Raw genomic sequence first — 27,360 nt, forward strand, 5'->3', positions numbered from 1 at the left:
GCACTTCAGTAGCATTATTGAAGTAAGTAAAGGCTCCTCATATGATGGCTGGCAATTATAAAGAGAGTTTCTCCACCATTTTCCAGTGTCAGCCATACACGTTTCCAGAGTCTTACTGGTCAAGAAACTAATAGAGCTAACACAACCTTCACTAAGGAATTGGAAGTAGCTATTGCTCATACTGAGATCACTGCTGGACAAAAGAAAAATAGGGTTTGCAGAGGATTAGTGCAGCAAGCATTCAGGACTTCAGTGTTTGAACTGTTAGCAACACAGGCTAAGAGCAGCAACTTCATGAGAAAGGCTGGTTTGAAGTCTATTCTATAATCCTGTCCTGCTTTTAGGTGGCTGCCAGCCTGAAATGGAGCAAATGCTGCTATGCACAATGCATTTACTCTCTGCTACAGCAGCAGCTTCTCAGTCCAGGAGAGCAGCAAAATTATGAGAGAGGAGCAGAAAGTAGAAGAAAAAAGAAAAAAGTAGCAAAGTAGGAAAAATTAGACACCATACACTCATGCACTAGGTTTTGTCAGGAATTTTTTTACAGTTTCCTTTGAGTATTTTTCTACCCTGTCTATATATACAAAGGACAAAAGATGAACTGAGACAACCTCACTGATGTGACAAGAAAGGTAGGTTCCCAGTCTTTATTCAGCATCCGAAACAGAAGACAACAAGATAAGAAAGTTATGAGTTCTTTGTTTTTGGAAAGCTCTTTGATGTCATATCTTGGTCATTGCAAATACAAGTAAGTAGTAAACAACTTTCAGTGTAGGTCTGTATAGGCAACAACTACCAGGTCAGCAAACATTCTAGGAACACAGAGAAAAAAATACTGTAACACATATATCCCCTTTGAAGAAAAATAGAAGTAAAATGATCTCATAATCAAAATGATCCTGAGAAAGGATAAAAAACAGGCCTTTAGAAACCTTTTGCATTTATCGTGGTCCATGTCTCCCCATCTTTGACTGCCCCTCCAGCCTCCCGGTACTGGGAACTCACATGTTCCCAGCAGCCAGACCAGCAGCTGCTCTGTCACACCAGTGAGACGCACAAAGCCAAGAGATACTGCAGTGCCACAGGTGAAAAGGTCTGCATGACCCTCTTGGGACAGACTTCCTTCCATTTATAACAGCCTGTCCAAGACCACCACACCTCAGAATATTTTGATTTCCATCTCTCCTAGGGTGGTGTTATGATGCTTGTATCCCCAGTCATTGTTCTGTTGATGCTGGATACTATGTTCTGTGCCTTCAAGACTGGCTCTGAAAAGTGAAGTTTTGCTTTGTTATCCGCCTGCTTCTCCCCGCAGTCGGGGGGACAGAGATGGGGCAGTACATAGGGCAGCTTTGGCTTTTTGCTCTTGCTTTTGTTTCTGCTCATTAATTAGTTTAGCTAAGCAGGCTGAGTTTTTCCCTGGACTGTTTTTCCTTTCCCTTTTTTGGAACCCCTCAAGCCTGCTCTGGACTGGGACCTGGGAACACCAAGAGTTTGCACCTTGTGGCTGCAGCAGCTGCCCCAGCACCAGAGGGACTGAGAACAGAGCAACCAACCCCAAGAGAGACTTTCTGAATTTGTCATCTTTTTCAGAGCGGTGAAAGAGTTTTGTCATCTGGTATTGTTCATTTTGTGTGCTGGGGAGTGCTGTGCCAATTAAATGAACAGGTTCTTTCCACTTCTCTCCGAAGAATCCTTCCCAAACCGGTTGGGGGGATGGAATATAGGTAGGTGTGGAAGGTGGTGTGGAAGGTAATCTTACCCCCTAAAGAGTTGCAGCTGGGTGAATTATTAAAGATTAGTTAGGAGCAGGCCTGATTTTAACAGGCCACAGCTGTAGCCAATAAGAAGTGTGTTATAAAAGTGTGGATTGGTTTGTGAGGGGAACTGGAGTCAACTGGCTGCTGTGAGAACAAGGAAGAGTTAGTGCCTAGAGGGGCTGCCTACAAGAAACATCAAGGAGGTATGAAACTCTGGCAATATGGAACCCTTGCAATGTAATGACAATAGAAATCTTGCTCTATAATGACAACAGGGGGAGGGGCCCTCTGAGGAGGTTTTCTCCCAAATTTACCCTAAACCAGGACACCATCTCTTCCATGCTCTGTGAAGCAGAACTGATTTAACATTGCAAAGGGGATGTTTAGGAGCCACAGTGACCTGCTGCAGATGTCAGAAAATAAAAGAACAGCTAATCTCAGAAAAAAACCATGCCAGGGATGGAAAGAGAAAAAGGACAGATGTGTGGGGTGGCCAAATGCCAGATCTACTCTCTGCTCTGATCCCCTGAGGCTGAGCCTACTGAATCATCTGGGAATTAATTCTGCAGATTGAAAGTAATTGGCACAGTTACTGGAAACTGCTGTTATGGAACAGGAGGTTGTTGTTGTGCATACACTTTATCAGAGGAACCTATAAAAGATGGAAGAGGAGTATTGCCCCTTTAACTATATGATTAGAGTTTCCAAGCATTCTTCATCATGATGATAAAGTAGACATCTGTGTCTATTGAAGCACTGACTCCAGCGTAGTAGTTCATGAATTCTTCTTTTGTGACCTGAGACAGAGAAATTAAGAATACGAAAATGAACCTTTGCTTTTTATTTAATGCTGTAAGTCAAAATAACAAATTGAGAAGAACCTTTAATGAAACTGAACATCTGCTGTTTCATGTTGTGGCTAACAAAAAGGAATCCAACAGGAGGAATTAAGACACTTATAATTTACTTAATTTCACTTTGCTAGAAACAAGAGCTCTTGTCCTCTACAACACTTGGAGGGAGATGAAATGTGGAGTTTAACTAACCTTACCAGCAACTGAAGTTAAAATCACTGCTGCCTAAGAAAACAAATTTTTAATGTACTTTTTTCCAGGGATGCTATAATCTGGTTCTTTGCATAATTATTAATAAAGTGGGTGAGGTTTCTGATGCAATTCAGAGACAGCTTGGAACTTTATATCCACCCCTAGAGAGAAAATATCATTGCTCAAAACAAGTTTCCCTTAATGAAGCAAATGTTCTTTCAAATATTTAAGAGTTTTAAATAGCTTTCATGGGTATTTTGAGGTTTAAAAATGACAATTAAAAAAAAAAAACAACAAATTAACCAAGAGAAAAACTGTGCAAGTCTCTTGTGATGCCTTAACTCTTGAATTGTGTAGGTCATTCTTTGAATAAACAAAGAAAGATTTGGAAAATACAAAAAAACATTAAAAAGACATTTAGCTATTAGAGAGTGTCCAAAGAAGGGCCAGGAAGATGGTGAAGGGTCTGGAGGAGAAGCTGTGTAAGGAGCAGCTGAGGTCTCTTGGGCTGTTCAGCCTGGAGGAGACTGAGGGGAGACCTCACTGCAGCTACAGCTCCCTCATGAGGGCAGAGGAGGGGCAGGCACTGATCTCTGCCGTGGGGTGACAGTGACAGGACCCGAGGGGAATAGCCTGAAGTTGTGTCAGGGAAGGTTTAGCCTGGATGTCAGGAAAAGGTTCTTCCCCAGAGGGTGGTTGGGCACTGGAATGGGGTCCCTGGGCAGTGCTCACAGCACCAGCCTGACAGAGGTCTGGTGTTTGGAGAATGCTCTCAGGCACAGGGTGTGATTTCTGAGTGCGCTGTGCAGGGCCGGGAGCTGGACCTGATGATCCTGATGGGTTTCTTTTAACTCAGCATATTCTGTGATTCCATGCTATCTGCTCTGATTGCAATGTGTGTTTGAGAACTTAGAAAAGCATGACAATAGGGAGAAGGGACCACTTCAGACTGTCCTACCATCACAAGATGATTACAAGCCTCACTGAAACTGCCTGTTTCAGAGGCTCCCAGCAAGACCACAGCGAAGAAGGCATTTCTAGCAAATGCTCAACCTTGGGGCATTTCTGCTAAAAACATTTTTGGTGTTCAGTATCATTTGTGTCTTCTGATTTGGGAAAGCCACAGTCTGTTCTCAGAAGAAACAGTAATCAAGTGAGCTAATATCAGGATTGCTGACCAAGAGGTGGATGCTCAGAGTAACCAGGCACTGAACTCATCAGGGATCAGTTTGGGAACTCATTTAATGTGTTCATTCATATATGATCTCAGCACGAAAAGCAGGAATGTTTTCCTTGAAATTTGTTAGATGTCAGCCCTGGGAGTAGAAGGGGACAGCTGGCTCTGAACTGGTATCTCTGAGGGTGACACTGCAATAGAGGGGATGAAATTCAGCTCTACTAAGTGCGAAGTCATGCCTAAAGTAGATAAGCCCCATCACCTCCACAGCAGAGACCCTGAGTGGTAGGAACAAGGAAGTGAAGGGTTTGGGTGGAGCATTAGACAAGTGGAGTTACCAGTGCAGTGCAGCCCTGGAGAGTGGGAAATGTTAAAGACATATCACAAAGCACTGATAAAAACCTACAGTCTCATTTGTTATTATTAACTGCTCAGATTGAGAATATGGCCAAGTGAACCACAGAGATACAGGATTGCTCTAAGCTGGTCAACAGATGTAAGTTCAGACCAAAGAAGTCTGCAGACACATAGCAAGGGGAAAGAGATGGTTGCAGAGCAGATGTGTAAGAAGTTAATCACAAAAGGTGCCCAGACTTCGCACCTGAACCAGAGTGCAGGAAGGGCTCCCAGCTCTGTCTCAGCTCATGGGTCCTCAGGGTACACACCCCTGGTGGTAGTCCCAGCCCCATTCTCCCTCCAACTCTCTGTAGGTAAATCTGTCTCTATTATGGACTGATTTCCAAGTGTCTCAGTAATTACACTGGAGAAAAACTAACTGTAAAGTATTTGAAAGCAGGGAGCCTGCTTTTAAACTGGATCATAGTATTCATTCTCCTAAAAATTGCAATTTTGTGGAGTAGTCTGAAGATGTACTTAGTGTAATCTATGAAATTCAGTTATTAAGGCTACAAGCTTTAATGCAATCTCACAACCACCCTAGTATCTCCTGCAGAGCTCCTTTGCTTCAGAATGTGCAAGCCAGCTGTAGGAGTGTTGTGCACAGGTTATGCATCTACTTTAATTTTCCATATAAATGTGATGCAAATGGATGTTTGGTACTGCAATTACTCCCCCACTTAATAACCTAAGTCAAATTCTGAGTCAGATGGTGATTTCATGGCTTGCAATCAGATGCTTCACTTACCTTCCCATCTTTGTCATAGGGTGAATCAAAACTATCCAGAAAGGCTCTAAAAACTTGATCTTCTGTCCAGTCTCCATTTAGGTATTTGGGATGATATTTTGCATTATACATCCCACGTAAGTCTTCAATTGTTATGACACCATCTCCAGTCTTGTCTAACTTCTGAAATGCCTGCATGACAATCTCTTTTCTTGCATTGGACATGGGAGGCTGTCAAGAAATATTAACAGAATAATTTTATTTTTGCTAACTACTTGCCCAGTTCCAAATTCAAGTACTTGTTGTTGCTAGTAGCAAAGCTTTCAAGGGAGATGGGACAATATACTGGTGATAGTTTACACAGGAGCTAGAAAGGGCAATATGTCCTCAAAAGAGCAATATGATTAAGACTATTCAGTGTTTACCCATACAATAACAAATGGACAATAAGAGAGAAAATGCTACCTAGAACACTTTTCTGGTCTGCCCATTTTAAATATTTCCAAGAAGAAATTACTAATTATCCAAAGTACTAGTATTTTCTGTCTTAATTGTTTAGGCTTCAGCAGAGCGGAGATACTTTAGACAAAATCAATCACTGTGGTGGAATGGAGATAGCATCCCCTGAATAAGTTTATTTTATAAAGAGATGCATCATAAAATGGCTGACAAAAAAGTGAGATTGATGGGTTGAACTGCACAGGTACCCAGACTGCAGCTCAGGAATTTCAGTATCTAAATCAAGACTACAATTAATTGGAAAAAAATCACAACTGTTTATCTGCAAATATTCCATTCTACTTTGTTTTGTTCTGTTCTGCTATATTTTAATCCATTTAATGCAATAACAGCATAAATTCCCAGACTTACTCTCAGTGTAGCAAGAAATTCATCAAAATCAATTGTTCCACTGCCGTCTTTATCAAATATCTGGAAAAGCTCCTGAGCTTCTTCTTTATTGATCATCACAGCATAATTATGCAGTCCTCTCAGAAACTCATTGAAATCAAGGGTTCTGCTATTGTTATCATCAATAATCCTAAATGCTCTGTAGAAAACATGAAATTTGAGGAAAATGCATAGGAAAACATGGAGAAAGCTGCAGTGATTAGTACAGTACTGGAGCAGAGAGGCACCTTACTGAGATAACATTTCCTCCTTGTTCTGTGTTCTGAGGTGGGGAAAAAAGAAATAAATAAAAAACCCTGACCAACAAACCCCCCACACTTATTGGCAGTAGAGATTACTTGTTTAGATAGGATGTGTGAATATTACATGCCTGAAGTTAAATGAGGGAAAGGCTGCCATAATATTCCTGTTCATTATAGCCCTCTGCCCCTGCGAGCTGCACATTTAGAAGAAGTTCCAAATTTAGATGGAGTTCCAGTTGGTCACCATCCAGATCTATTAGTGGTGTATGGGGCCTGGGAGGGATCTCAGGGTGTGATGCAACACCCGTTTCCTAGGGATGGGATGCTTGCAAAAAGTTTTTAGGTGCCTCCCCTAAACTAGACAGCTAATGGACTATTACAAGGGCATCATACCCGAAAGGGAAGGAAGCTTAAAATCTCCAGTGCTGAAATACTTCAGATCATTTTAGAAAACACCAAGGAGATATATATGGTTAATGTTCCCCTCTGTTCTCTGGCATGGGTTGTTCTGGAAGAACTTTCTCATGAGGGATTCACAGTCTTCAATCCTTCAAAAGGTGATCAGGTCAGTCCTGGGTCCCAAAAAAGCCCCAGTGACAGGCTCTGTGAGTTGTGGCATTTGTACTGAAATGAGAAAACTCAAGAAGACTTGAAAACTCAAGTTTTGGTCCCTATTTAGGGTGTGACCCTCTTGCAGCTAAAATTATTAGGCTGAATAATGGGTTTGGCACCTTGCTCACTCACCTGCCAAGTCCTTTGATGCCTGCAGATCCCCTTGCTAAACAGTGCAGGCGAAGTCTTTCTAAAGGGTTGGTGATTGTGGGCAGGCTTTTTTTTGCATTGATTGCCATCTCTCGGTCATGCCTTGCTGTGCCCATCTGGAAGACCAAAACACTGATGTGGTGTGGATTCACATTCAGACACAGTGCTGAAACCTGCCTTAGTATACCAAGTATCCCAAATTCCTAACTTGCAAACTGCTGGTAGCAACGCTTTCGTGAGGACCCATTTTGACCCTCTGTTTCCTTTTCCTTATAGCCTTCTATCAGAAAGGGAAATTGCCAATATAGGTCAGTGACCATGAAAGGAGGGCTCAGCCAACCACCCTGTGATTAATTCAGATGCAGACAGGAAACTGTGTGTAAAAATTTCTGCCTACAGTGTGAGAACACTGTGACAAGTGGTGGGTGCACTCAGGAGTGTGTGACTCCCTCTGTGTCCACAGCATCCTTGCCAAGCCTCTTCCACTGACCAGATTTGTAGCTATCATTTGACCGCAGGAAGACAAAAATTACCCTGGCTGGGGACCTTTGCCTGTGATTCACTTTTGTTCCACTGAGGTCCCAATTCTGCAGAGCAGAGATTTCTCCCATTGCATGTCTGAGCAGCAGCAGCCACCTACACATGACACATACTGCTTTTTTAACACAACTGAAAAATAAATTAATACCTTAAACTTTCACAGTATTTAGCACCCCAGGATTTCACATCTGACAACAAAGGCCTTCCAGCTTCCCTCGGAGGAAAACAGTGGAATAAAAATAGGGAAAACCAGCTTGTGACTCTGCAGTGCTGCAACAGCACCACCAAGAGAAGCGTGCCCAGGCTGGCAGAGACCCACTGCCTCTCCCACAGGGATTATTTGCACCTAGTGCTATGAAAAGTGGGACTGCCCGTGTTGATATTTTGGAGCCACGGTGAATCCTGGGCACATACTTAGTGCCAAGACTTCTGCTCCATAGCCTGGCTGACGGGTCTGCAGCAGGCCATGAAGACTCCCAAAATATTTTCCAGCCTTTCAAGCATCATAGGATAAAGGCACACAAGAGTCACAGAAGTTACAGCTCTAGAGTCAGAGGGCAGCTGGTGCTCTGCTGAGGCCATGCTGGGATGAGGAGATGAAGCTGAGCAGCCCTGTGAGGCACTGTCAGTGCATGTGATGCTTCCAATCCCATTGTGATTCCATGTGCAGAAGTGTGAATTGAAATGACCAGACAAAACATCTAAGAAAAATGGAATTAAACTATTTCATCTTAATTGTTCATCCACTCCCATTTACAGAGCATTGGCTATGACTGCTGGTAATGCCAAATATGCTGAATTTTATAACCATGTTAGATTACTCCAGCTGGGCTTGCAAAACCAGAAAAATTGTTTTGTACTCCCCAAATGGTTTCAGTACTAGCTTAATGTAGAAGTCTAGAGAAGTAAAATACAGAGCATTTTGGCCTTTGCTTCAGACAGAGCAAGCAAAGTTCTTCTGGGAACTCATTAACCAGTGATCAGGAAGATCTCACAGCTGTGTAAGATCAGCAGCCAAAAATGTTTTTCACAAACAATGACCTGTCCTTAAAGGGGAAATGTTTAGCTGGAAAGACTATAAAATACAATGAGGTTACAGAAATACAGAGCAAACTATATTTATATTACATAATAATATACTATTGCTTATATATAATGTATAACAACAATACATCTACATACAGAGTACATGATGCAAGTGTATCATTGTGCAATGTGAGTCTCTCTAGACTATGTTATGTCATTATGGATTTCTATAAATACTGAGACCAAAAAGGACATAATTCATCTCTACTGCACACTACAAAAATCTACACAAACACACACCCCATGAAAAGAGTCAGGCATCTCCTTGCTTCTGGATCAGCAGAGTAATTTCCAGAATACTGCCATGTGCATCAAATAATGAGTATTATTGCAATGATGCCATGTGCATCATTGCAATAATACTCATTAACTGAGCATATGGAGGGATAATCTGATTTGTTATCTGTTATGATCTCTTGAACCTCAATAAAAGTCACTGAAACTAGCCAATTTTCTGTAATTTCTGCAGTAAGAATAAAGTTTGCTTCTACATCTATAAGCATTTCTGCCTCAGAACTCACCATCTCTAGGCTAAGTTGTTCCAGTGCTGAATAATTTTTCTTTTAATATATACTGTTTCTAGTCTGAATCTCCATCATATTAGATACTGGTTTACTCTCTTTTACAAGATTAAAGAGCCACCTATTAAAAATGTGTCCAGGTGTAATTACCTGAAGGTCCCTTTTAAACTCACTTTTGCTTAGTAACTAGGCATAGCTCAAGACTCCTGGTACAAAATGGATTTCCAGATGTCAGGTAATTCTGCTATTGCTCTTCAACTTTTCAATTTTTTCCCAGTGTTCTTTCTGAAATGGGTCAGAGCAGTCCAGTAATCTCACTAATATCATGTCTCCCCAAATATGATGGTTAAAACCACTAATAGTAAATATTTCTGCTGCTCTTTGCAAATCTGCATTCTCTATAATGTTGACTAACTAAATCACCAGCAACAAGTTTCTATACAAAACTCAGCAATTAAAGTCTGTTTGCAAAGTAATTGAGTTTTCACATCACACTAAAGCCTCTTAAATAAAGCCTGTGCCTCATGGAGTAAGCATTTGATAACACTTTTTATATGTACAGAAAATACAGAAAACCAGTTAAATATAAAACCTGTGACATGCAAGCGTGGCCCATAGTGACACTTATATCACTTTCCTGTTTCTGTTGGCTGCAGGCTTAAGTTTGAGGTAAACTCTTCCTAGGCTATATTGTAAGAAAAGACATTTCAAATCAGTGCAAGGAGGGAGGCATCACAGTAATTCACATGCTCTTTCCTTCCCTTTCATTTTGCGCTTGTTCCTTTCTGAATAATCTGAAGTAATTAAAGATGCAGTCAGGGCTTGTTGAGTATAACCATTCTCTGCATAGTGTACAAATGTGTTACATCTTAATACTATTAATAAAACAAGAACAGGTCATAAAAGTAATTCCAAATGGTTTTAATTTGTGTATCTCATCCAAGACCATCAGATGTCTCCCTCAGTGAAATTAACCAGCAGTGTTTATTTTAATTTCGAATGCCAGAGAGTTTTGTTCTAACAGCCTAGGCTATGATCAATTACCCCACGCTGTCAGCATTGTTTGTTTCTATAGGTGATGTTGTGTTGTGCAGGCCAAACAGAACCGATTGCATTTATTCCTAGCAAATACAAAACTTAAAAGTTTGGATTGGATTTTTCCAGAAGAATCTTATGCTGTTCAGCAGCCAGATCCCTTTACATTCCTCTGTGCCTGAGAATTAAACTTGGACAGAGTCAGAGTCAGTCTAAGCTCTGCAACATTTGTTTAGATATTGTCCTTCAGCTGAGCCCACCCAAGAGCCTCCTATGAAAATCCTAAAAGTCAACTGCAGTAGGACAAATCTGGATTCAGATCCAGTCCCATCTGGATTGCCCAGGCTCTGAAAGCCCCTGACCTGGCCAAGACACGAGCGGCACACCACCCACCCCAGAGCAGAGGATCTCAGGATCTAAGGACAAATTAAACCGATTGCATGCATTTAGTTTACTTCTTATAATTTCATTGAATCGTTAAAAGCACAAAAGCTGCAGGAGTATTTGACAGCTGTCTAAACACCTCCTTAAAAATTCCCAGCCTCACTGACCCCTCTGCAGCAGCCTCCCATGTCTCTCTCCATCGAGATCAGCTTCATCCAGCTTCAACCTTCTGACAGGTGGACATTACTGCAATTGCTCTTTTACATATATACATATACATTTATAAATACATATGTATATTTATATATCTAAATAAAAATCATATTTTAAAAATTAGATTTAAAAATTGGATTTAATTGAAATTAATTAAACTACTCTTGGTTGATCATAGAAATTTACTGTGAGGTAGCAAACAGGAAAAAAAATCCTTTACCTGCAATGTTTTTCTCAACCTGGGATTTCCACTCAGGACTGGAAGCTTGTTTAGTGTTGTGCTTCCTGGCTCAGGCAACAAGTTCAGGTGATAATGGGCCACAGCCTCACTGCAAAGCTTCCTTATCCATCTCGTTTTACCTGTTTACACACACGGCTGCCTTGGCCCCCCTTTTTTGGGAGGCCTGGAGTTTGCCAGCTGGTCTCCAAGGTGACACTGTAGGCTGTGGCTGGCCCAGCCTGCAATTATGCTGCTTCCCTGGACAATTGCTTTGGTGTTTCGAGAGCCTTTTCATTTTATTTCTTTTAAAAATAATTCCTTTTCTTCTTATCTTTGCCCACATGGGCTGGAGATCAGGGGAACGTGGGAGACACCTTGTGCTGCCCCTGGCTGAGTGATGAGACTGAGGGAGAGTGGCTGTGGGAAAGTGCTGCATTGCATGGTTGTGTTTCTATAACAGGTTTCCCTGCTTTCATAGTTGATAGGGTTGAAAAAACTCTCTCAATTGTTTACTGCTAACATAGTAGAAGCATATAAGTAAAAGACTGTCAGTTGTGGTTCACAAAGAAAAAAACCCCTCACCAGCGTATATTTTTTCCCTGATGATTAATTGCCACTTTGAAGACCTGCTGGTGGTTAGAACCTCTGGGGAGATGCTGAGCTTGTGTTCATTTGTAGCAAGAAGAAAGCTGAAAAGGTTAAACACCCATATGATGAGGAAAAATTGCTCTCTGCCTAGACACAGCTATTAGCAACTTGGTCTGCAGAAGGTCACAAACATTGTCAGTAAGATAATGTACCCCTTTGGTAGGGAATCAAGATGTTGTTAGAGTCCTTAGGGGGATGAAATAGCCTGTGTGTATTCCTTGGCCCTCTGGGGCAGCAGCAGCAAGGTGAACATGTAAGATCAAGGCTGATGGCAAAGGCAGCATGTAGAAGTCAGTGTGAGAGCACATGGGAAATGAAGGGAGAGCCCTGTTTTGGCCATGGATGAAACACTGAGCAAGAACAAAAAAGTCGCTTCCTGGCAAAAGCAGAAAATTATTTTAGGCAATTGCTAGACTAATACCACTTGCATCCTGGCAGGCTGCTTATCTCTCATCAACAGGTACTTCCTGGTACTAAACCAAAGCTTGTGCAAGACTTAGAATATTCTTTTATATCTCTCATGTGGCAGCTGATTGCACATTAATGCACAAGCAAGGAACAAGGCTTATTTAATCATTCACTGATTCAGAAATACTGCCTTTGTGAAAATGTAACATCCTTCCATCCACTATCTTTGTTTCGTGAATTGATCTCCAGAGACCTTCTGGGAATGCAGAAGAGATAAAGGGCTATGAACATTATCTGGGCTGCTGCCTGGTCACACATTCTGCAAAGAAAAAACAGAGGCACTGAGGGCCAGAAAAATGGTTTTCACTGAACAAGTTGGTCCTTGGAATTCAGCCTCCCAACCTAATAAAGAAATTCTTCAAGTGCTGAATTTGCATTGACTTTCAGAGGTTTGCAGCAGATTGAAACAACAGGGGTGGGCTCTTGAAAGCAAAAAAAAAAAAAAAGTTCATTCAATATCTGGATACTCAGCTGAATTCTGCTGCCTTTTCTTCCCTCTGCCAGTGAGCCCAGGGACACACAGACACACATGGATATTTATTCTACACTCCTCTGGAAATTGGACTGTGTCAGAAATGACATTGGTTAATGGCTTACCAATCTGAAAAATTATTAACAGGCTTTCAGATGTCTCAGATTACATCAGGATGTGATGAAATTTATTTGGTTGTACCTGCTCTGTCACTGTGCACAGAGCTGTAAGCAGAGTTCAGTGAATTCAGAATTTATCATAAAGGATATAGGGATTTCATCAGAACTCTGACATTTTTCCTCATCATTTTCTAACTAGCACTGAATATAGGCATCCTAGTTGATTGTTGTTTTTTTCTGAACAGCCTGGGCTGTCTGCTCAGTTTGTCGTTCAACACTGGACTGAATTAACTAAGGAAAATATACTATGAGGCCTAATGTGATCTATAAAGTCATGACAGAGTCAATTTAAGTCAACTGAAGTTTCTAAAAATTCAGATTTTGTGTTGAATTTAGGCAGGAGGGAAGGTATAATTCATTATGAAATTTATAAGAAGTGTGTCAAAAAAAAGTGGCCCTTTAGTTTACAAGTTTTAGCACTGTTTCTTAATCTGCCACCTGTGACCATTGTTGTGGAGAAGCTCTTCAGCTATAGGAATAACAGATATGAGCATATCTGCTTGTCGTTGGTAGAAAAATCAGCAGGGTTGTTTGTGTGGAATACAGATTAAAAAAAATAGCAGGCATGAAGTCCCAGAACACTATGTAGCAGAGATGGATTAATCAGGATTTACGGGATAAACCTTTGTGGTTTTTTCCTGCCATTAAAATTAAGAAAATTTCACATATACTAAAAAAGAAACCTGTGTGGTAAGTACATTGTCAAGGGGAAAGTATTCTGATTTTAAACCAAGATGTAATCCAATTAAATTACAGAATCACAGAATGGTTTGTATTGGAAGGAACCTTACAGATCATCTAGTTCCAAACACAACTGAACTCTGACTCTAAATAAAATGCTCTTATATCCAAAAATGCCATCTCCCTGTGTGGTTTGGAGTTATCCAGCTGAAATTAATTGTCTGCTCTCCAGAGCAGACACAGCTGGCACATGCAGGCTGCACTCATGCTGCTGAGCTGATTCCCTAGAGAGCGGTCACCACCACCCTGCCTGCTGGGTGCTGGCCCCAGAGCAGCACTGTCACAGAGCCCCAGCCCAGTCCCCAGGGGGGTCTGACCCCACACCAGTGACCCTCACCCCACCCCTCTGCACTGAGGAGCATTTCCAGCCCAAAGGGTGCACACTGCCAGCAGCGCCTGCGTGATGGATTGCTCTGCCTGGCCACACAGCTACAGCATTCCTAACCGGTACCTTTAATTGCCTTTTTCCCTTGCTCTTGGGAAGCACAAGCAGGTTTTGTTTTTTAATGCTATGTCAGGTGCTAAATGCACTGGACAAGGTTTTTTGAAGGTGATTTGAGACCAGGAGCATTGCAGGAAAAGTGGCAGCTAACTTTAAAAGTTTTCTTTTCTTGAAAATCTACAACAAATCTGTTTTCAGTTGGAGCATGGAAAATGAAAACACTAGATATTTCAGTTTTTAAGAAGTTAAGTAACTAATGTTTACTAGAAATTGATTATTTTTATCTTGTGTCTTGAAATAATGTCAATTTAAGTTCTTGAATATTTCAGGCCAAATAGAAAAAAACAATGTTGTGGGTGTTAGGGTTTTTTTTTTATTCTACTGCATTTCTCAAAAATTTTGGCACTTTTCTGTCAACCACAGTGAAACAATGTGATGGACATGCATGAGAAACTTCTGTGCTCAACCCTCTCTTTTGTCCACAGAAGAAAACAGTTAAATTGCCCCAGCATTTATTAGGATCAAATACCTTTTGATGCTGAAAAGCTGTCCTTAATCATTGCAAAGTGGGGGAAGTAGCAAAGAATAGAACAAGAACAGTCTGCAGCTTGCTTCAACAACAACGAGAACAATCTGTCCTCACTGAAGGGGGCAAAGAGGAGGGAGCCAAAACCAGAGAGGAGAAGGTTTCAGCAAGCTGTTCTTCAGAGAGGCCTCCCTAAAGACGGTCACCACGTGCTGGAATGTCCTGGGGAAGGAAGAGCAGTTGTGAAGTGTGCTCTTGGCACAGGCATATGCCAAGCGGGGGAGTCTTGATCGTTTTTTTACAACCCTGCCAGTCCTCTGAATTGTGGATTTTTATGGTTGTCTGGGACCATGCCAGCAACACTAGGCAGGAGAGGAAAAGGTGGTGGGAAGTAAGGTCAGTCTCCTCTGCCCACAGGAGAGGGCAGAGCCAGGCCAGGCACTGCTGTGGAGGATCTGGAGGGGACGGTGAGGGGGGAGCTGTGTTGGCTGCCAGGACAGGGAACTCTGCGCTTGCCAGCCCGTGGAGCCAAACTGACTGCAGCTATGACTTCAGCCTGTGTGGTATCATTGCTTAAACAACCACAAATGGTATGTATTCTTTTCTTGTTATTCACTGGAGCTTCCTCTCTAAATTATCAGGAACTGTTTTGGTTCCTGACTCCAGAAATGTACTGGTGGTATGCGAGCTGAATGCTTTTCCCAGCCAGGAACCAGGGCCTGCTTGACATGGCAGCAAATTCAGCACTCAGCTTGCTGGGGACACTCATCAGCATGGCTGGTGATACACAATCAGTCTAGAGGGCTTTGTGTTGTCCCAGACCCCCTTCTCTCCACGGCCTCTGCATTTCAGAACTGATCCTGCCACCCAGAGCATGAGCTGTTGTCAGGCTCCTCTGCACAGCAGGCCTGTGCCAGGCTGCCACCTTGGCACAAGAGCTGCTGTTGCCTCAGTCAAGGTTTCTTTTCTCTGTCTGTGAGTAAGAGACTCAGGGATGAGTCAGCAGATAGAACAGTCAGGTCTCAAAACAGATGAATGCATCCTCACTTATAAATAAGGGCAGGAAGGAAAGAGGTAATGTGGTTGTAAAAGTCCCACAAGAGTGTCTCTGCCAACAGGCTTGCCAGCTTTGCAACAGGGGCAGTTGCTGGGACACACGACAAAAGCCTGAGAAAGAGGAGAGGTATGGGATGGCTCTAACATCTTCCAGCACTGGAAACAGCAGTGCTGGCAACCAGGTCAAGTGCCTGCATAGCACAGATACACATGCACAAGAAGAACAGGAGACAAAATTTTAAGCATGGTCTTCAGAGTGACAGAATCACAGAATCATCAAGGTTGGAAGAGACCTTCAAGATCATTAAGTCCAGCTGTCAACCCAGCACCACAATAACAATCTCTAAACATATTCCCAAATGCCACATCCACATGCCTCCTGAACACTTCCAGAGAAGATGACTCTGCTACCTCTCTGGGCAATTTATTCCAATGCCTGACCACTCTTTCAGAAAAAAATATTTTTCCTAATATCTAGTATGAAACTTCCCTGGCATAACTTAACACTATTTCTTCTCATCCTTTGGCTTGAGACATGGCAGAAGAGACTGACTCCCACCTGGCTACATCCTCCTTCAAGGGAATTGTAGAGAGTCATATGGTCTCCCTTGACCCTCCTTTTCTGCAAGCTAAACACACCCAAGATCCCTCAGCTGCTCCTCATCATATTTGTGCTCCAGACCTTTCTCCAGTTATGTTTCCCTTCCCTGAACTCTCTTCAGCACCTCAATGTCCTTTCAGAAGTGAATGTCCCAGAACTGAAACCAGGGTTCAAGGTATGGTGCCCAGCACAGAGGAACAGTCACACCATTGCTGATCCAGGCCAGGATGCCATTGGCTTTCTTGACCACCTGGGCACACACTGGCAAACTCCTCATTTCTTCCCATTTGCCCTGGTAGAGAAGCCAGATTTAAAGATTTGTAGTTCCAGGCTAGGTCATTAGGCTTTCTGAGCATTCTAACTTTCAGCCTTGGTGGAATTAAAATTTCTTAGCACTCCTTCCAATTTCATAAGTCTCTAAAATTTGGATCTCTGGATAAGTGTCTCTCTTAAAATGAGTGCATGCATTCCCTGCCTGAACAGTGGACATGTGTCGGTGGTGTGTTTGACACATTCTAGGCAAGCCCAAGGGAGTTTGGGGTCAACCTCCCCCAAAGCTCCCAAGGGAGCAAATGTCTCCCAGGGACATTTACAATGCCCAGCAGAAGGACGGGGACCTGCCATTACAGCACGGGGTGCTGATGTGAGCCCACAGCTCTCATGGAGCAGTCATAGGGGATAAAGATGAAGACAGGCCCCTTCTCCACAATCTCTGGCCCGGTATAGTTTTGCTTGTGGATTGTTTTTTCTAGTATCAACCTCCAGTATCCAGTCTGGGCATGCTCTTCATAGATGAAGCAGACCACTGCGCCAGGAGACTCCAGCTAGAACTCGTGAACTGTGGCTTTGTCAGTGCTGACTAGGAGAAACAGCCAAATCCCCACACTGCAGTTTTTAGAATCCAATTAGGGATGTCTTTGTATACTGTTCTGTCTCTTTCTACTACAATGACTTTAAAGGCTCCAGCAAAACAGATCTCACTATAAAAGTCCTTTTTTAAAAAGAATTCACATGAATGGGCGAATGTGAACTAGTTCCATCTGCTTACTACCCCCACTGAAATGAAAAATCACAGTGCTGAGGGAATTATCTGACAAGGAAGATTTTCTCGTGCCTTTGACATAAACTTTTGATTCCAGTTAGGCAGCACAGTATTAGTGGTAGGAAATGTCCTGAAATGTGTGTTTGTGCCCTAAAGACTTAATTTGGAAATGAAAAATGAAAAAGAACAGCTTTACTTTACTGCTTGCTTTACTGTTTCATTCACAGCTATTGATCTCTAAAACTTCCAAAATTTGGATAAATCTATTTCATCAGTGAACATTCAACTAGGGACATATGGACTGGCACTGGATATACTACTTCTACTACTCAAAAATGTAAAGGCCTTGTCCACATGACAGCTTGCCCATTTTGCTGAGAGGGCAGACAAGAAGAGCAGCAGGGTAGACTTGCACTGGCACTGCCATTGCTAGAAACAAGCACCATGCTTCTGCAGAGCTTCAGGACAGCTTGCTCTGTCTGAACTTTTCTTGGTCTGCCCATAGATTTGTTTCACATACTGTGACAGCAATTTCTCTAAGTGATGAGTTGTGGTAATTAATTTTAATTTTGTTTTTCTTTGTATGGTGCAGATTTATATTGGTAGAAATAACAATTAGTACTTCTATGAGTAATGGAGATATTTACACCTAATACAGTACCAGGATGGACACATGGAGCTTAGAGCAGTACAGGGCACAGGCTTGGCAGGGGAGGCCTTGCAGCTCCACAGCATTGGTCAGTTAGAGAAATATGGACTTGGAGCTGGACAAACAGAGAGAACAAAAAAAGAGCCTTTAGTGTATTTACATATCCAGTAAATTCAGCTGTAAAACGTAGCTGCAGACCTGTGGGGAAAAAAAGAGTGCACTGTAATTGCATGTTAGGAAACAAATGACCTTGACCAGATCCTAGTGCATCAATGTGATATTTTTTCAAGAAAGGACACCAGAAGCTGAATAATTAAAGTCTGAAGGCTGAAGATTCTGACTTGTTTAATGCATTCCTTGTTTATGTCTTCAGCATGCATGATGGATGAAGAGAGTCTCTTGGCTTCATGAGAGCAAAGTCCTGCTTTGTGGAACATCTTTTCCTTCTACAACAGGGGAGCCCACCTAGCTGATCAAGAGAAGCCAATTGATATAACCTTTCAGATTTCAGCAAAGCTTTTGATAATGTCCCTGAGGATCCTTCTGGACAAAATGTCCAGCTCACAGCTGGATAAACACATCCTGTGATGTGTGAGCGCCTGGCTCATGGGTGGGGCACAAAGGGTTACAGTGACTGGGGTGACATCAGGCTGGTGACCTGTCACCAGTGGGGTTCCACAGGGCTCCATTCTCTGCCCTGTGGAACCCTTTATAAACCTTTATAAACCCTTCAACATCTTTATAAATGATTTGGAAACAGGACTGGAACAGACGCTAAGCCAGTTCACAGATGACACAAAACTGGGAGGAGCTCTTGACTCCCTTGAGGGCAGAGAGGCCCTGGACAAATGAGAGCACTGGGCAATCACCAACTGCATGAAGCTCAGCAAGGGGAAGGGCTGGGCTCTGCACCTGGGCCAGGACAGCCCTGGGTGAGCAGACAGACTGGGCAAGGAGGTGCTGGAGAGCAGAGCCATGGAAAGGGACCTGGGGCTCCTGGTCAATGGTGAGCTGAACAGGAGCCAGCAGTGCCCTGGCAGCCAGGAGGGCCAGCCCTGTCCTGGGGCATCAGGCACAGCATCACCAGCTGGGAAAGGGAGGGGATTGTCCTGCTCTGCTCTGCTCTGGGGCGGCCTCACCTCCAGTGCTGGGACAGCTTTGGGTGCCACAGAGTAAGAAAGACATTTAACCATTAAAGAGCATCCAAATGATGGCCATGAGGATGGTGAAGGGTCTGGAGGAGAAGCCATGCAAGGAGTGGCTGAGGTCTTTTGGGCTGTTCAACCTGGAAGAGACTGAGGACTCCTCACTGCAGATACAACTCCCACATGAGGGGAGGAGGAGGGGCAGGTGCTGATCCCTGCTCTGTGGTGACAGTGACAGGAGCTGAGGGAATGGCCTGAAGTTGTGTCAGGGGAGATTTAGGCCAGATATCAGGAAAAATATTTTCACCCAGAGGGTGGTTGGGCACAGCAACAGCTCCCCAGGGCAGTGCTCACAGCACCAGCCTGACAGAGGTCAAGAAGTGTTTGGGCAGTTCTCTCAGGCCCATGGTGTAACTCTTGGGATGTCCTGTACAAGTCCAGGAGCTGGACTAGATGATCATGATAGGTGCCTTCCAACTCATTATATTCTGTTCTATGATTTTATGACTTTAAGACATAGAAGAGCAATGGAAAAGTAAGCATAATCCTAAAAGAAAAAGGACAAAAAGTAAGTGTATTGCAATTGTATTATTAATGTGACTATTGACACTTTTAACCATATTGCAATTTTAACTGCCTTGTTGCTTTTTTTTTTTCTCTATCAGATTTGGATTAAAGATAACATACTCTGCAGATCTCAATTAACAATAAAATCTTGGCTTTACTTTCATGTAAGGTGTTCTTTCTTTTTGCCCGTAAACAAGACCTTGAACATAAAGCAGGAGAGAGGAGTATGAGGTCCTCTTCAAACTCAGCTCCTAGCAGGGGGCCAAAAGGCAGTCTGTAGCATTTCTCCTGCTCTTTCTGAGGTAAGTGACACATTTTGCCAGCTGCGAACTGCTTTAATGGGAAGTTAGACTGTTATGTTGTGTGTCATTATTTTCACACCCACTGAGCTGAGGTCTGTCTCAGCAGTGAGATTGCTTTGCCCCTCCCTGTTACCGTTTCCTTTGAAATGGGATGGTGGTTTTCTTCTTAGCTGGGAAGTTAGGCATGTGATATCTCTCTCTCTCTATGGGCTGTAGGGTAATGATGTCTTCATGTAGGCCCCTTACTTGATCCTGTTTAGCAGATAATCAAGAATGATTTTAAATAGAGATGGTAATATGTCTTGGTGATGCCCAGAAGATTTTGACATCAGTTATTTGGATCATCCACCACAGACCCTCCTGTCCAACCTGTGAGGGAACACGCCCCATCTGTGACTTAATCTTTCTTGCACACCAGCCAGAAAGCTTCTATCTGACCTTTAGTCTAGCAACTGCCAGGAGCAACATAATATATGTTAATTTCCCCAAATGCACCTAAGGCTTTCTTTTATAAATCACTTTTTCTTGTCGAGCAGCAGGCTGGGTGGGAGCCACCACATTGTTCCCAGGCCATCATTCATGCCCTCATCTTGTACAGAGCAGTAGAAATCTGTGTGGTTTGTGTGGGAAGGGACCAAGGAGGATTCAACAGGGGCACAGTGACACATTCTACAGGGACATGCTGCAGAGGGCATCAAACAGGGAAATGCAGAGAAGTAAGCACACTCCATGCTGCAGAAATGGTAGCAGGGCTCCCCAAATATTTCAAACTCCATTTGCCTAATTACAACATGTTACAGACCCTGGTGTGGTTCAAGATCTTTTCCACTACTCATAACTTTACTCCCTAGCAAAGTTCCTGATGATTTTAGAAGTGTAGCATCTAATCTGTATGTTTAGGCCTGAGACAACAGAAATGAAGTGCCTGGTATCTGTATTGCTCCTTAAAGTTAGTCACCCAGTCCCTAGCCCTTCACACGTGTGAATATTCTTGCTCTGTGTCTTGTTGTTCATCTCCATTACAGACACCGATATTGACAGGCATCCTGCCACAGCACAAACCAGTAGCAGCTACCAGGACTCAATTATTGTAGGATACTGCAACAAGTCAGCATTTAAGTGTTTGCAAGCTACTTTCTCTGTCTAAAGGCTTATCCTTTTTAAAAAAACATTAGTCATATTGTCTCAAATGGATTCATGCTAGTGAAAAATTTAGTTCAGACATGTGAACAAGAAATCAGACTACAACTACTGTCATGTTTCTGATACACCATTTCTGCATTTGAGGCCAGATAATGCTATCAAGAATTTGCTAACATTATCTACCCAGAAATTGCATAATCTGGTATGTTTGTTATCTGCAGGGGTAAGTCACTATCTTCTGATGGATGAAACCTCACAAGTTTCTGTACAAACAGTCATACCACCCGGATGCCACCAAAGATGGCTGTTTTGATGATGCCAAGAAGAAAAAAAACCAAACAAAAACGCCCACTCAAAACCAAAAAAAAAAAAACAGCTTACAAAAAGCAACAAAACATTTCTTAGAATAGAAGAAACTATTCTATTACAAGACAAATGTTCATTCTAATTATACTATAAATATTATGTAAGCTCTAAGAGTGGCACATTCAGTCCACCACCAGTTGTGTCTGCCAAGGACAGAGGCTGCAGTGCTGTGCTGCAGTCCATGACATGCAGCTTCCTGGAGCGTAAGAGGCTCCTCCGAGCAGAAACTCCAGTGTGGCAGTCCACCTTTTCTGCTGACATGGCTCCCTGCCTGCACTGACCTGGCACAGCCCTGTCCTGCCATCACCACAAAGGCATTCAACAGCAAGAAAGAAGGTGGCTTTGGCTGCTTTCAGCAATGCTTTGGCACAAACGTCAGGTAAACACTCCTAACTGCGCTGTCACACCGGTCCCTTGATGCCTATGAGGTACCAGACCTCATCTTAAGAAAAACAGAGGGCTCTGGACCTTGGGAAAATTTGGAGCTCCAGCCATATATTGCAGCATTTGTCATTACAGGACACAAAACTGTGCTTGTTTCTTAGTTAGGGACTAAGGGTAAAGTGGGAGGATGAGGACTGAGTGGCTTTGCCCCCAGGCAGTGGATCTTTCTGAGAGGTTTGGTGCCCCACCTCTTACAGACATTGTCACAAATATGATTCAAATCACAACAAACTGAACTCTCTGCCTCCTTTTACCTCAAAGTGGTGGGAAAGCATTTGTTACCTATTCCTTGTTTGTGAAGAAAAGATTAATTTTAGCCTCTGAAGAATCCACAGGAAAAAAGGCAGTATATGAAAATGTTTTGCACTTGAAAATATTGGAACTATCATGGGAGTTGAAATGGAAGTAGTCAAGTCCTTGGCAAGGTAATAACTACTCTGACTGCCAGGACTGCAGTGCTGTATATAAAAAAGGGTTTTCCAGCAGCACTGACAGGTTTGTGGAGGACAGGTACCCTGTCATTACAGTTGTAAGTACGGTTCCTTAAACAGCTTGGGTTATCTGCAAAGCCCATCTCCATTCCTCACAGTCCCTGACAGTGGCTTTCTAAATAACAGGATTTCTAAATAGTGAACTAAGGCTGCAAAAGTGGAAGTTAACTCTTCCTTCCCCATGTATGTCCAATTCTTTACCACGTTATTCCTAGTCAAAGCTAATGCAGCCAGATAAAACAGATTTTAGACAAACACATTCAGGGAGTTAAGTCCCGCAGTTTCAAGTCCAGGTATACCCCTGGTGGAACTTGTACTTTGAATAAAACACAATACATTCCTAGGTATGAAATCCAGGTCAGTGTAGTTTTTTTATCTATCATCAAAAACTGAGGCATGTGGAAAGAAAAGGAAGCACAAAAAGCAATACATCTCTTCCATTTTTTTTCTCAAAGTCTTGGATTTTTGCTTGACATGTCCCTGGTCATCAACATGAGAAATCTGTAGGTTGAATGGATAAAGCATTCGTCCCCTGCCTTAATGTTTAGCTCAGGAGCCAGGGAACACACTGGAGCAGCCCTTGGAGGGTACAAGGCTTCTTTTGCAAAGTTTACAAAGCACTCAATTCATTGAATGTCTAGCCTAGGGACTTTCCTAGAAAAGTTTCCTGGAAAGGGATAATGTATTAAGGGCTCCTGACATGGGAATTGTGAAATGTCACAGCTCACATCCAAACCCACTGAACTGCTTCTGCCCATGCCAAAGAATTCAGCCCTTCACTGTTGCAAGGGATGGGAAGGAGGTTCTCTTGAACAATTCTGCTCTAGACTTGCCCCATTCTTGTGGAGACTGTTCTGAAAGGGGCTTTTCAATTGATGAGGAAGATGAAAGGATCACTACACTGAGCTCAGGGGTTTAGTGAGTCTTATAGAATATTCAACAGGTTTCTCATTACGCACCTGCTGAGGACAGCTAGTTAGCTGTACACATAGACAGGTATTTAAATAGACCTTCATCATTGGCTCTATCTGTTGTGTAGAGTTTTTGAAGGCTGTCCGTGGTTTTCTGGAATGCAGGACTTTGCCTCACGTGAATACCAAGGTTATTTCAAACACAGGGATACTTACCTTAACTGGGGTCTCTTGGAAAGCAGCCCACAGTTTCCTGTTGCAAGGAAAGCAGCAGGCAGTCCAGAGGGGTGTGTGGTGGTGTGGGATGGAAGGGGCAGTGTTTGGGTGGGACAATCACACATGCAGCTGACAAAGAGGCTGCTGATACAAGGTATGTGCTCCTGCTCTAAGCAGACATGCTCTGAAAGAAATTTAATCTTCAAGTATGCATTGAAGAGGTAAAAGGAATAAAGGATATTTTCGATTCTTCAAGGATATTTTTTATTCTTTTCAAAAGGATTAATTGAGGAGTTAACTAACTTCATTAACTTTTAAACTATTAAAATTTAAAGAATTCACAATTTATAAGTAGCAATTAAAATGTACAAAAGCAATAGAACCCAAGTAAAGAGCCTTGCTTTTCTTCCATTACAGATTGAAGTTCAGCACTCATGTGAGTTTTATGAATGGACTGGCATACCACCATTATGCACAAACACCTCAGTTCCTTGAAGGAGAATTTTGGCATAACATGGGTGATATTTTTTAATCCCTCCTGCTCTGCTGTAGAAAATTAAGGTGTGTGCTGTAGCAGAGTGCCCTACTGCAAGCCACAAGCTGGGATGGACACTCCTGTGTCATGTGTCTCTGTAGTTCACCCCTACTTAGCTGGGGACAAGCTTCTCAAGCCATGTGAAGAAAAGTTTTTTGCATCTTTCTAGGATCTAGAAAGTCAGGAACACAGCAAATTTGAAAATGTTGCCAAAGAAAGAAAATTCGTATCCAGCAGAAACTTGACTCTGCCCAGGTTAAGAGTTGCTATGGTGCTCTTCCTGATTTTGTGGCAGAAGCCAAGGTGGAAGATAGCAGAGAGAGTTGGAGTTCTTGATTTTAAAGTAACAGAGAAATGAAAAGTATCTTGAGTGTAAGCATCCAAGGAAACAACTTTTGAATCTAATACTATACTGTTGGAAGCCAAGAATAATTTTGCAGACTGTGATATTTTATTGTTCTCTGCAAGTGCTAAAAGATTTCCAAGCAAAAAATAAAAGCTCAGATCTCTTCATTGTGACATTGGGCCAGCTATTCTGAGTCCTGTTCCTGAGAATACTTTTCTGTAGGGATACTGGTTTAGTATTTATCAGCGTATCTACTCCAAAGTAAATGAAGTGTCATCTTGCCTTGTGGTAGATAAACTCAAATTGCAACACTGAACATTACAGCTCGCATCCCTTTGAAGGATCAACAAGCTATGGGCTCCAGTGGATAGAATCTATAGCTAATCTAATGACTGGTTTAATATCTGTCCTTTGTTCTAATGTACTAATGAGCTCAGTCAAGCCCATTAACAGTTCCCAGAGAAATAACCACCTAAGACATAGTTTACTGCTGCTGCTGACAAAGGCCTTCATTTCAATGACAGTAGAATCAAGCTTATTAATTCTTATAGCTCAACAGTAATTATGGCTCCTGGAAAGTCCTAGAGCTCATTAGTGTTATTGTTACCAGTAAATTATGATTGAATATCTGATTATATTTCAACAGCCTTTCAACAGAAAACAAGTTCATCCCATTTTCTGGAAGTGTTTTTAAGCTTTTTATTTATTTCTAGTTCTAAATAAATTCCAAATCATTCAGAACCAACAAAAGGGGTACACTCACCATAACTCATGCTGTCATCCCCTCTAGCAGAGGGCTTCCACCTCTGTGGGTACCTGGGACAGACCCTGCCCAGCCACTTGCTGCCCTGAGCCTGCAGATCCCAGTCCTGCGGTTCTACACTTGCTTGGCTACTGGTTTACACTTCATCAGTGTTCTTTAACTACAGTCTCTGCAATGTTTGTTGCTCAGAGAAAACAAGTTTCTGGTGATCTGTGAAACCCTTCTAAGCATTAGCTCAGAAGGCGTAACTCCCAGTGTCTCTGTCTTCCCAGCTCACCACTGAATTGTCCGAGAGGCAAAACAACAAGTATTTTATTTTGGTGCTCTGAATTGCATGTATGCTCACACTCCCTCCCAAATCACTTCTTCGATTTCCCTATGTCAGGAAATCCGTAACTTCAAGCCATGAACTGTGCTTGGGTTTAATACCAGAAATGAAAGGCAAAAGGTACAAGGTGGTGGCACAGTACTAAGCCCAACACAGGCTTTGATCACTCTTCTGCAGTCAAAGCTACATATTCTTGGTCCTTAGGGGCCAGCAACCAGCGTGTTGCTATCAGATTTCCTACAGAAAACACATGGTGAGGCTGGGAGCAGCAAAAGGTGATAAACTCACCCCAGGAGCCAGCAGAACTCACACCTCCCTTCCCACCACAGCTCAAACACTCCCTTATGTTTCACTTTGCCTCTCAACATGCTTCCTTTGTCCTGTCTCTCTCTGCCCTAGGCTGGCTTAGCCTCATTCCTTTCCACACACAAGCCGTCTCTGAAGGGAGTGGTGCTACAGCACACTGGTTGCCACAAGCCTCATGCAACAGACCTGGTAGTTATTTTGTGAAACCTGGGCTTGAAAGCTGTTGCTTGCTCACTGAAATGTATTGGAAGTCATACACCACTTTCACTTACCTTCATGATTCCCACAGATTATTGTGGTGGTGCACCCCCTGCCATTCCTTCCGAGGCTGCAGTGTGATCTGAGAAATGCTTGTTAGGCCTTTCTTTGGAAACACCACCTGGGCTCAGCTCTGTCTGAGCTTATCAGAAATACTGTCTGTTCCCAGGAACTCCTAACAAGCTTGTTTTTCTCATGAGCAGCCTTGGAAAGCATCTCTCTGGCCTGAATGGCATAACATTCTGATTCTCACACTTTCAAAGAAAGTGCCGACCCAAACTGTGGCCAGGATGAAACATTGTTGTGATTAAAGCCTTCTCTTTTGCAACCCTGTAAACAGCAGTCCAAGATGGGGCCCACTGAGCTCTCCTGGACCGCAGCAGGCCTGTGACCAGCAATGTCCCTCCGAGGGGAACGCCTCTCAGAGCCAGCAAAACTCCAGGGTTGCTATACCTGGATGATCACTGAACAACCATGCGTCCTAGGCCGACACCCTCACTCCTCAAGGCCCAGCCCTTTGCCCATCAGGAGACTCAAAAGCATTCAAAGTGAGTTTTTTCATCAAGCTCTGAGGGAGATTTTTCCACAGCAACCTTATCTTGCTCTGGCTATGTCTGCCTGCATATCCTCTGCACATATGCTATGGCAAATCTGGAAGTTAGGTTAAGTTACAATTATAATTTAGGTTAAATGCTGGTAAGTGATTTCTCTGTTAGATTATTAAAGTGAAGCTATAATTTAAGGTATAAGTTGTTAAACTGTATGCCATATTCCTTTTCATCCTTGTTTACACTTTTATCTAGACTGTTTGACACTTGTTTACACAGTGTCTTTACACACACACACCCACACCCACACCCACACACAACCCTAGGCAGTTTTCAAATAATTTCTGTTTTGATTGTCTGGATTTTTTTGGTTTTGTTGTTGCTTGCTTTCCTTTGTTGTGCCTCAGTTGTCCATTGTAAGTAGAATGAATCTTACTGATGCATTCATTGTGCTTTGTAGTTTAATATTAATTCTGACTTTTGCTCATGCCCTTGCTGGTGATTTTTTGGGCGATCTCAAGCACATTCGTTCAGGACTGATTTGAAACCAGCAAAATCTTCCAAAATAAAAAGCATGAGTACAAATGCTTATGAAAGGAGCAGCCTCTGGGGGAAAAGATGAACAGAGAATATACATGGAAAATTCTCAGCAGTATCCGGTCTTTATGAAGTTTACTTAGAATAGATGACCTTTCCTAAACTCCGGAAAATATTTTTTTGACTGTGGATGATTTAACTATAAGCATTCACTTAGATTGCAAAGGCTTAGCAGGTTTCCACAGACATGCCTAGGCACTGGCTCAGTTACAGCACAACATCTTGCTGAGCAACTCAAAACACACACTTTTA

At 42.6% G+C, this 27,360-nt stretch overlaps 1 protein-coding gene across 2 annotated transcripts; it reads right to left on the bottom strand.

Moving 5' to 3' along the window:
• Nucleotides 1–617: 617 nt before the first annotated feature.
• CAPSL (calcyphosine like) lies at nt 618–26,045 on the bottom strand. Of its 2 annotated transcripts, none has more exons than XM_064735715.1 (5): nt 11,019–11,158; nt 7,002–7,135; nt 5,977–6,154; nt 5,128–5,337; nt 618–2,557 (listed from the first exon to the last, which is right to left on the bottom strand). In XM_064735715.1, exons 2-5 carry the CDS (start codon nt 7,133–7,135, stop codon nt 2,456–2,458), a joined length of 624 nt encoding a protein of 207 aa, XP_064591785.1. In that variant the 5' UTR covers nt 11,019–11,158; the 3' UTR covers nt 618–2,455. The 2 variants fall into 2 exon arrangements, with proteins under 2 accessions (XP_064591785.1, XP_064591784.1); XM_064735714.1 differs by lacking the exon at nt 11,019–11,158 and adding an exon at nt 25,978–26,045 and having other exon boundaries at nt 2,323–2,557.
• Between the last annotated feature and the right edge of the window lie 1,315 nt (nt 26,046–27,360).

The sequence above is a fragment of the Zonotrichia leucophrys genome, chromosome Z (genome assembly GCF_028769735.1).
Source record: "Zonotrichia leucophrys gambelii isolate GWCS_2022_RI chromosome Z, RI_Zleu_2.0, whole genome shotgun sequence".
Taxonomy (NCBI): Eukaryota; Metazoa; Chordata; class Aves; order Passeriformes; family Passerellidae; genus Zonotrichia; species Zonotrichia leucophrys.